The sequence below is a fragment of the Denticeps clupeoides genome, chromosome 12 (assembly GCF_900700375.1).
Source record: "Denticeps clupeoides chromosome 12, fDenClu1.1, whole genome shotgun sequence".
Taxonomy (NCBI): domain Eukaryota; kingdom Metazoa; phylum Chordata; class Actinopteri; order Clupeiformes; family Denticipitidae; genus Denticeps; species Denticeps clupeoides.
The window spans coordinates 711,228-720,556 of NC_041718.1; the positions used below are offsets into that span (position 1 = coordinate 711,228).

At 37.6% G+C, this 9,329-nt stretch overlaps 1 protein-coding gene across 3 annotated transcripts; it reads right to left on the minus strand.

The window, feature by feature from the left end:
• Positions 1-1,613: 1,613 nt before the first annotated feature.
• Positions 1,614-8,603, minus strand: nicn1 (nicolin 1). 3 transcript variants are annotated; one of them, XM_028998377.1, is made up of 7 exons: positions 8,562-8,603; positions 7,980-8,104; positions 7,697-7,879; positions 3,978-4,091; positions 3,499-3,567; positions 2,854-2,958; positions 1,614-2,051 (listed from the first exon to the last, which is right to left on the minus strand). In XM_028998377.1, exons 2-7 carry the CDS (start codon positions 8,097-8,099, stop codon positions 2,010-2,012), a joined length of 633 nt encoding a protein of 210 aa, XP_028854210.1. In that variant the 5' UTR covers positions 8,100-8,104; positions 8,562-8,603; the 3' UTR covers positions 1,614-2,009. The 3 variants fall into 3 exon arrangements, with proteins under 3 accessions (XP_028854210.1, XP_028854208.1, XP_028854211.1); XM_028998375.1 differs by having other exon boundaries at positions 8,398-8,600; XM_028998378.1 differs by lacking the exons at positions 1,614-2,051; positions 2,854-2,958; positions 3,499-3,567; positions 3,978-4,091 and adding an exon at positions 4,101-7,354 and having other exon boundaries at positions 7,980-8,600.
• Positions 8,604-9,329: the final 726 nt, after the last annotated feature.

The following is a 9,329-nucleotide window of genomic DNA, read 5'->3' on the forward strand; positions in this document are numbered from 1 at the left end:
CCCTGTTAAGTCAGCCCTGGTCCCTGGCAATTGCTAAATGAACCAGAGGGTCACCACATCCACCACCACCCTAACAATTAAAACTTCAGGTATTTTCAAATGGACCAGTAGCATCATAATGGACATGTAATGTACACAATGTCACTTGACTACACTTTGGACTTCTCCACCTCAACAACTGTAGGCCTTTTTCTCTTATTGGACAAACCACCAAGAATCCTGCACTGACCCCACTTGCAGGCTCACTCTATCCTGGAAGGGGGTCCCTCTCTGTTTCATTCCTCCCCAAGGTCTCTTTATTTCTTTTTTTTTGTTTTTTTTTTGTGGAGTTTTTCCTTGTCTGCAGAAGTGTGGGGGTGTCAACTGTAGGGCCTGTCAAAGCCTATTGAGACATACTGTATGTTATTTTGGGCTATATAAGAAATAAATGTTGTTGTTGTTGTTGTTATGCAAAGTTAAATAATCTGGCTACATCAACAAAAGATTAATCACACAAACATACTTGAAATGTGAAAATGTTGGCTTTGGGGTCACTGGACATCAGTACATGCATATTTTAACCCTCTGATCAAATACTTCTATTTTGTTGAGCAAACAAGTGTCAATTGCACAAGGCATTCATGATTCATTGAAAATGAAGCTGATATAAACCATATCCTATGAGCAATGACCCTTAATCCAGTTGGACCAACATAAAACAGTGACCACCCCCAATGCACTTAGATATCAGAACATTTCAGATACATTGAAGGTGGTGGCATCTTAAAGCTCTCATTAAAAAAAAAAGAATTGTGTCTATGTCTGCATTCAAGTAAAGTGACCAGCCACATGAAAATAAAAGCCTAAAAAAAATCTGTAATGTTACACTACTGCCACCTTCTGGCCTTGTGAGAAACATCATACACAGCAAACACTGAATTTATTCTTGTTCTGTATTTGGTTAAGAAACAACTCTCTGTTTACTTATTCAGGTATTTTAGATGATTATGAACCTTTGTTTCTCTATTGAGAGCCTTGTAAAATACAGTAGCGTCACGATGCATGGCAGATGAGGCAAGCAGCGTGCCAAAGGAGACAGATGGAGATGCCGCTTGAACAGTGAGCGCTGATTCCCAGCGATTAGAAATATCTCTGCTTTTGATTACAATTTGGCAACCACAAAGCTAGATTTTACTGGAAAGACCAATCTGCCTACATTAACATTTAAGAGAAAACACCCTGGCATCTGTGTGAGTGGATGGCATTTAGGATGGTTCATGAGGATTGTCTGTATTTAAAAAGTACATTTTAAAATTCTCCAAATGCCAACTGACCGGCTGGTGGAGATGCTTTTGGCGCAGGGACTTCTGGGTGAATGCAATGCATTGAGTCAGTTGGTTAATTACAAACTCAGTCATTTGATTTAAATCTGACAAGAGCAACATGCTGTCCTACAAACAAGAAGTCCACTGGCACTCTGACTCAAATGATTGGTGCTGTATGCTGATTAGGTTATTAACAGCGGAAAGATTCTAGTCACAAATTTACTCTGACTAAGGCTGATGAGTGACGTTTATCTGAAACATTCTGTTTTCCACGGGACTCACAACACAATGAATAAAATTGACACACAATCATAGTCCTTTGTTACTTTAATACACCTAAGTTATACAATATCATATTTTGATTACTTTTAGTAGATTTTCTAGCAACCTTCAAAACAACACAATTAAGATAATAGGTATCCCACTTTACTAACATAACACAGGAACCTTTCGTATTTAAAGTTACTCAGTGTCCACCACACCATAACACCAATTATCCTGTTATCCTGTTAGTTCTACCTAACAGCAACAATGTCTTATTTATGCAATAGCACTAAAGAATAATAATGAAATTATTTAATGGACAAATATTAATGGTTTTTAATATGGGGTCATGCAATAGACATATTTTTGATTTAGCCAAATGTCCATTCCCGAGGGATGTGTCAGTGAGAAATAGATAGTCTGCATCCCTCCAGTTTATTGTCATGAGTATGACAGAAGGTTGATTTCATAGCAGCCCTTCACCTATAAAAAGGGGAACAGCAGACAAGAAGAAAAACACATTGTGTTACTGCATCTCACTGACTGATGTTAATGTGGGCAGTGTTTACTAATTCAATAGTCTGAATGTATTTCAATAGTCTGAATGTAAATCTATCTGCATGAATGGAGATCATGTACACTGACAGCCTTTATGTTACATAAGCAAACACTCTCCATGTGCTATATCATAGCACTGTGAAAATCATTAGATAACATTATTGCAGTAGTGGGTTCTGCAATATAACATTAACTAAACTAATATACCTAAAACAATATTAATACATTATAAGCACATCATTACATTGTCCATTGGCTAATTATCAATATATACAATATTACACTGATACAAAGTACATACATTATTATGAGTGGTTATGGAATAAGTTTTACAAGACTAATAATTTTTAGAGCATAATTTATAACAAAATTAAATCTTTGTATTTAAATGGAAACTATAAAATATTAGGTTCTGCATCATTTTGATATAATACATGATTTAATACATGGTACAATACAGTGATTTTAATATTGTGGCTAACTGTGTATAGTATAAAAAAGGGTTACGTAAATTATATTTACAGATCAGGTCCTAGTCCACCCAATGAGGGATTTCAATGGTAGATGACAAATGTTGTAAATATAAATATTAAGAACATATATGTGCCCTGTTTTTATATAATTATAGTGAACTGTAAAGCACACACAATTCAGGATTTTGACAATTTCAGGAGTCCCAATACTTTTTTTGACAGAGCATCCACTGCATTATCAATTGAGTACTCACATCAAAGCGACCAATGGACACTGTGGTTCGGTTAGACTGCATGATCTCAGTCAAGGCCCACATCTGCTGAATACTGGATGACACATTTTCTGGATCAGGAAGTCCCTGCACCAAATGCAAAACAGAAAATTATTCAATTAATAATACAAGTATCACTCAAGGTACACTCATGTTTTTTTATTTAACTTAAGGCAAACAGAATATTACCACCATACAGAATGATTCAGGCTCAATATGGTTTCTCAATATGGCATGTGACTGGGGTGGTAGTAGCCTAGTGGGTAACACATTCGCCTATGAACCAGAAGACCCAGGTTCAAATCCCACTTACTACCATTGTACTACAGGGGGGGACTGTCCCTGTAACTACTGATTGTAAGTCACTCTGGATAATGGATGGATGATGTGCTATTTCTCAGATTAATTTTTTGACAGTGGAAGGTAATCAGTGGCATCCACATCAACATGCAATGAAAGATATGAAACATATTTACTTATGGAACACTGCATGCTACAGTTGCATCTATATATTAAGCACTGGAAGTTGTTTAAATTCCCATAATCTAATAAATCTTATACACATCATCATAGAGAAATGTACTGTAATGTAAAATTAATTTTATGTATGTATAAAAAAAAACATACCTGCAAATCTGACGATTCCTCGACTGGTGTAAGGTTTGATAACCAGTTAGGAACATCTATTTCAGACTCCTGCATTTAAAAGCACTTAAGCATATTAATATACATTCCTTAATATATCTCAAAGGGTGTAAGTCATGTTTTACAAAGTCGTCTTTTGTTTATTAATCTTAAATAAATCCTATATCAATTGAAGTAACAGAATACTAATGTAAAATATGCAGACATCTTTTAAAAGATGATGAATGAAATGCTAGAAATTGCAGGTTTCTTTGATAAATATTTATGAATATGTATAAGTCTAAGTTCTTATTCAAAATATTTTTCCATCAGTATAGAACAGAAACAAGAATAAAAAACTATGTGGAGACATCTCTGTGACCCATAATTAAGTTTTGATTATACTCATAATAAACCGAGATAGAGAGAGAATAGGCTAATTTAGAATATGGAACATGTTTAGTTAAGGCTGCTGGATTCACCTCTTTCAAACACTTGTAAATCTTGATTTCATCTATGGTGAAGTTTAACCAGGCAGCAGATGGCTGTCTCAGTATGAGACGTATAGTGGACACGTCATTCATCTCCACTAACATCTGAAAATGAATAAACACAATCATTACCGCCCTGGACACAGTGAGCTGAAAAATTGAATGTTCAGCTTGGTGGACATGATGATTTAATTATTGGGTCTTTATAGATTTAGACAGAACAGCCACATCATGCGACAAAGAATGACAATAAACAACACTAGGCAGCTAAAGTGAAGACCTCTGAGTTTTAAATTACATCAAAATAGCAGCTACATGATCCTGACAAAAGAGAGTTCTCTAAATGAAAAGAGCAGGTAGGCCATCTTCATTAAGAACATCATCAGGATTTTATTCCTTATACTGTATGTACTGCTTTTTTTCCTTATACTGTATGTAAGTCTTTCCAACATTCTTGGTTGAACAACTTATGTGCTGAAAGTTGTTTACTTGCTTCTTGGCCCACTATCTCTTCAGGTAGCTTCAGGTGACAGACAGATATACTGCAAAACAGCAGTTTGAGGTAGAATGAGGAGAAAAAGAAAACTGAGTGAAGAATGTGTTTCATGTAATATCAGTCCATCGATTTTGATCCTTTCTCATTCATTTAGGCCCCACCTACACCAAAATACTTATATTTTTTTAATCTCTAAAATTGATTAAAATGTGATTTACACATTTTAACCTGCAAACATGGTACAGCCGTGACTGTACCATGTACCGTTAATGCACAGAGGAGGGAAAAGCGGTGTAGTAGATCGTGCATGGACATCCCTGCAAGTCCAGGGTGGGTATGGATCAGTTTTGAGGGGACAAGGTCAGCAACTAGACAGCCAACTAGTGGCTGGCTGAGCCAACTAAAGTTAGGTACAGGCAGAGGCACTTTATTACTGGAATTATGGTTGAGGGCTGGTGTGTATCCAATCAGGGAGTTCCTTTACTGTGGACGGAACAAGGAAGGAGCAGACACAGGCAATGTGATGCGGGGTGGCTGGAGGGTTGTTACTCCCAAGGAAGTACTCAGGATCCCTGATCTAGTGTGCAAGAAGGACACAAAATGATTCATAAATCTGTGACAGGCACATCAACCCGGAACGGAAAGCACGGCTCAGAGAAGAGCTGAGCTAGGTCATATGGAGACACAGAAAACAGAAATGCATCCAGCAACCTGTATCAGAAAATAACTGTTCTGTGTCCAATAGTTGGCATCTCTATGTGGATGCAAAGCCAGATCAGATCGAAAATGTATCATTTTGGAGAAGAACGTTTTTGTGTGGATGGGGTCCAACGTGGTCCAATGTAGACTTTGCATGAGTTTTACCAAGGGGAAAAAAAATCACAAAATGTATAGCATATTTTATGAAAACAACCCCCTAACTCTTCCCCCCACCATAATCAGGAGGAATGTTTCTGCTTGTCAATAATTTATTTCAGCTTGTTAATGTCAAAGATGTTCTCCAGCAGTTCTCTATGATGAGCCGAGCCCCTGTTCCTGCCCCGCTCCCCTTTCAAAGCATCTGATGTTTAATCTCTCATTAATTTATTAACAATGCACTGCAACTACAGACTACTTAAAGGTGGCAGAAACCCATTTTCACCTTAGTTTGCACAGTGATGAATTACAACAAAGGCTTCAATCCTCATACAAAAATACTAATTCCACCTTTTCCCTAAAAAAAAAACACAGGAAAGTCTTTTCAGAAACATTTTCCTTTATATCTGTAAACAGAAAGTGGCCCAGTTCTTCACAATGATGGCATTACAGACTGTTATAAAACCAAGGACCCAGGCACATGTGTACTCTAATATGCTGTTTTTTTTATTCACCACACACACAAAGCAAAAGGGTATGAGGTCCCAAAATGTGCAGCACACTATACAGAAGCCTATATAAAATACAAACAGGCAGACTGAAACTTAACAATGTGGATACACAAAACTATTTCAGAATTTTAGACTGTGGATGTAAGTCTTAGAAAAGCTCTGAAACAGCTGGTTGTAGTACCCTTAAATCTCTGACTACATGAACCTGAGGAGAAGAATTGCTGTCACGCCCGCAGCCCGATTGTCACACCCACTTTCACCTGCATTCTGAACTGCACCTGTCCGTCACGATCAACTCTCTTCACCAGTCTCATAAAATAACTTAACAGTAAACAGTTCCCTGCAGATTCTAACGGGCCAACTTTGTAGTGAATCATCTTGTTTTTAAGATAAATATTAACCACATTATTTTTCACGTTGAAGGTTAAACACTAGTAAGACTTTTTGAACATATACTATTTACTATTATCATGTTAACATTGTCAATTATTTATTATTGCACTACAGAAAATATGCCTTAATGACAAGTTGCATTTACTTAATTATTATTATTATTTTTCCTTTTATTTCACTGGCTAATCTACTTAAAATCAATAAATATATAGTTTTAAAGCAGTACAACTGCATGTATAGAGAGTCTGGTTATAATCTGCTAGTGCCCTGTCAAGTAAAAATTAAACAATGCAGTAAATAATGAAATAAATTGCTCTAAATAAGGCAGGATTTATCTCCCCATGGCAGAGGGTACGAAGTAGCACATATCAAAAATGAAGGGGATCAGGCCCCCAGCAAGATACAAATCACACTAAAAGCTGAAATGGCATTAAACAAAATGTTCTTTGAACAGTTGCCATTACTCAGACTGATACGGATGAAACTGAGATCCTGACAGGCTGCACTATCTTTTTCATGAGCAGCTAATCAAATCTCTGAAACCAATAACTAGAACCGTATCTGACCCAACACACCCCATGCAGGTTTTGTATTTTATGCACAGAACTTGCATTCATTTACATTTAATTATTTTTATTTGATTCTTAATGTCTTGCAATTGTCCTTGCAACTTGTGTCTGTACTGGCAACAATTTTGTGCAGATCTGTGTGGTGCCCCAGGGCCCCCCGACTTGTGATGCCCCAGGGCCATGGGTCTGTCACAGCAGGTGTAGATTGCACCTGGCACCAATTGGGCTTAATGGATCGGGACTCCCATAAAGCTGGAGTGCAGCTGGCAGTCCAAGGCGGCGACATTACAGTGGAATCTGTAACTTACTTTATGTCTGTTTTCAGCTCCTGGCAATCTCCACACGCCTGCGGGTTTGTAATTGTTTGTTCCTTGGTTGTTTCCCCAGTTTTGGCCCTTGTACCGTTTTTCCTTTATTGTTGTCAAATAGATCCCATTTGCATGTATGTCCTGTTTCTGTGCTTCTTCCCTTGTTATCCCTCGGATGTGACAAGACTGTACATTTCCAAACATCAGCAGCTACTTGGACCCATGTATTTGCATGCTTTGGAGAAACAAAACAATAACCTTGGCATTTTGCAATAGGTGCATTATCACTTTATCTAGTTTTTTTTTTTTTTTTTTAAGAAATCTCTAAAAAGAAATTTATGAAATTTCCACAGAGAACTTATATGTTCTTGTAAAACCCAATTAGGTAGAATAAAGAAATTCAGAATTGTGATTGCCCAAGCACACACACACACATGCACACACACAAGTAGTTCAGTTCTGTCTGTGGGTGTCTCTCAAACAATACAGTACAATACAATAGAATATACAGTAGAGAGCAATCTATTTAATATAGAATCAGGGAAACGTACAAGTGGAGTCAGGGGAATGTTCTCACCTGATGCTTGTGTACGGCAAAATAATCCTGTGACCCTGCCTCACTATGAGGATTAGGCATGAGCTGCAGGTCCCTCAGAGCAGTGACCCACTTAACTGTGGAGTCATGCCCTGGATCCTCCATCTTCAGCACACGCACTGTCAGGAAGGCAGTGTAGTAGTTTTTGAACTGAATCTCCTGGATCTGATGAAGCCATTGCACACACACGATCAGTCCAACAGCCAATAATTAGCCAGCGACATAAATAAGATCATCAAAATGAAACAAGACAAATGTCACTCACCTTCACAGCCTGTCCATTGGGAAAATTGATGTCTATGACATAGACACCAGGCCGTATTGAGTCCCCAATCTGCAGGGACACTGGGGCCTTCACAACGCAGTCCACAGGCTCAATAATCATGGTGTCTTTGGGAGGAAAGCAGAACAATTGTTATCAATATTATAATTGCTGTTGATTTTTAATAGTTTACTGATATTGATTGAACTACATAATATTCTTGCTAAAGAGACATATTCCCCTAGGAGTTTCATAGGGTTAAATGGAAATTTCTAGTTTACAATATAACATGGCAAATGAAAGTCATGTCAGCTCTCCAGACGCGTCATTGCGCGTCATCATCCTGCCGCAGCCTCAGCCCTGCCCTCATATGCACGGACGCATATGTTGTATTATTTACTTGCATTTCTCGGATACGTACGTTCGTCTCGCGTGCCGGATTAATGTTTACATCGCGCCATTTCTCTGTCCAGGCGCTACAAGACTCTTTAACGCTAATCGTACTGAGACCCGATGGTGGCTATTAATAATCAATAAATGGTATATAATGCTGTGTCGATGGGCAACAAAAGAGAACGTTTTCACCGCAATGTTGTCTCCAGCAGGGCTCTTCCTGTCTGTGGTCATGGTTACAGTCTTTTAAAGGGCCAGTCAACATTTTACGCAATCATGCGCAGTGCAGGCAAGAGCAAAAATTACGCACACACCTTATTCACATTGGTGTTATGAAATGATGAAAATATGCCTGAATACTTAGGAAATGTCACATTAAAGGTCACATTAAAAATTGAGTCTTGTAGATTACTTAATATTCATGTCACGTTGAATTTAACCAGATGTTACATAAAGATATACAGTGAGATCCCCCGGTGTAACAAATAAATAACTAATCAGTCTAAATTTGTTTGTGATACAATATTAGAGTGCATTTACATGTATGATGTTGTCACAATATGTACATATGATGTCACATGAATACACATATTCAAAATTCAAAACTAAGACATTGTGACATCGTTCAGTTATGTAATGTGCACCTGCAAAATAATACTCCTTATTTATTCTAATGAAAATTTCAGCATATACCATGAGAGGGCAGTCATGTTCTATGATAATCTGTCATAGACTGTGTGCTATCTTGGTTATATAAAGGCCATTTCTGTTAGGATGATATATTTCTCCCTCATCATGGCAGACATTATATGGGCTGTGTGTCATATGGCTGACAATTACCATTTCTTAATGATCCAGGGAGGGTGATTTCTGTGGGCTGAGACCTCTGTTTACGTGCTTCTTTTGTTGCAAAGCATGCAGAGGAAATGACTGAATCAGAGCAAGCAGATTTAATATTAT

Excerpts from the sequence above, each read along its gene's own strand:
- nicn1 (XM_028998377.1), bottom strand. The coding sequence starts at position 8,099 with ATGATTATTGAGCCTGTGGACTGCGTTGTGAAGGCCCCAGTGTCCCTG. Across the intron at positions 4,092-7,696 it reads TTGCCGTACACAAGCATCAG|ATGTTAGTGGAGATGAATGA; the intron begins GTGAGAACATTC and ends ATTCATTTTCAG. Across the intron at positions 3,568-3,977 it reads TTTACAAGTGTTTGAAAGAG|GAGTCTGAAATAGATGTTCC; the intron begins GTGAATCCAGCA and ends TTTTAAATGCAG.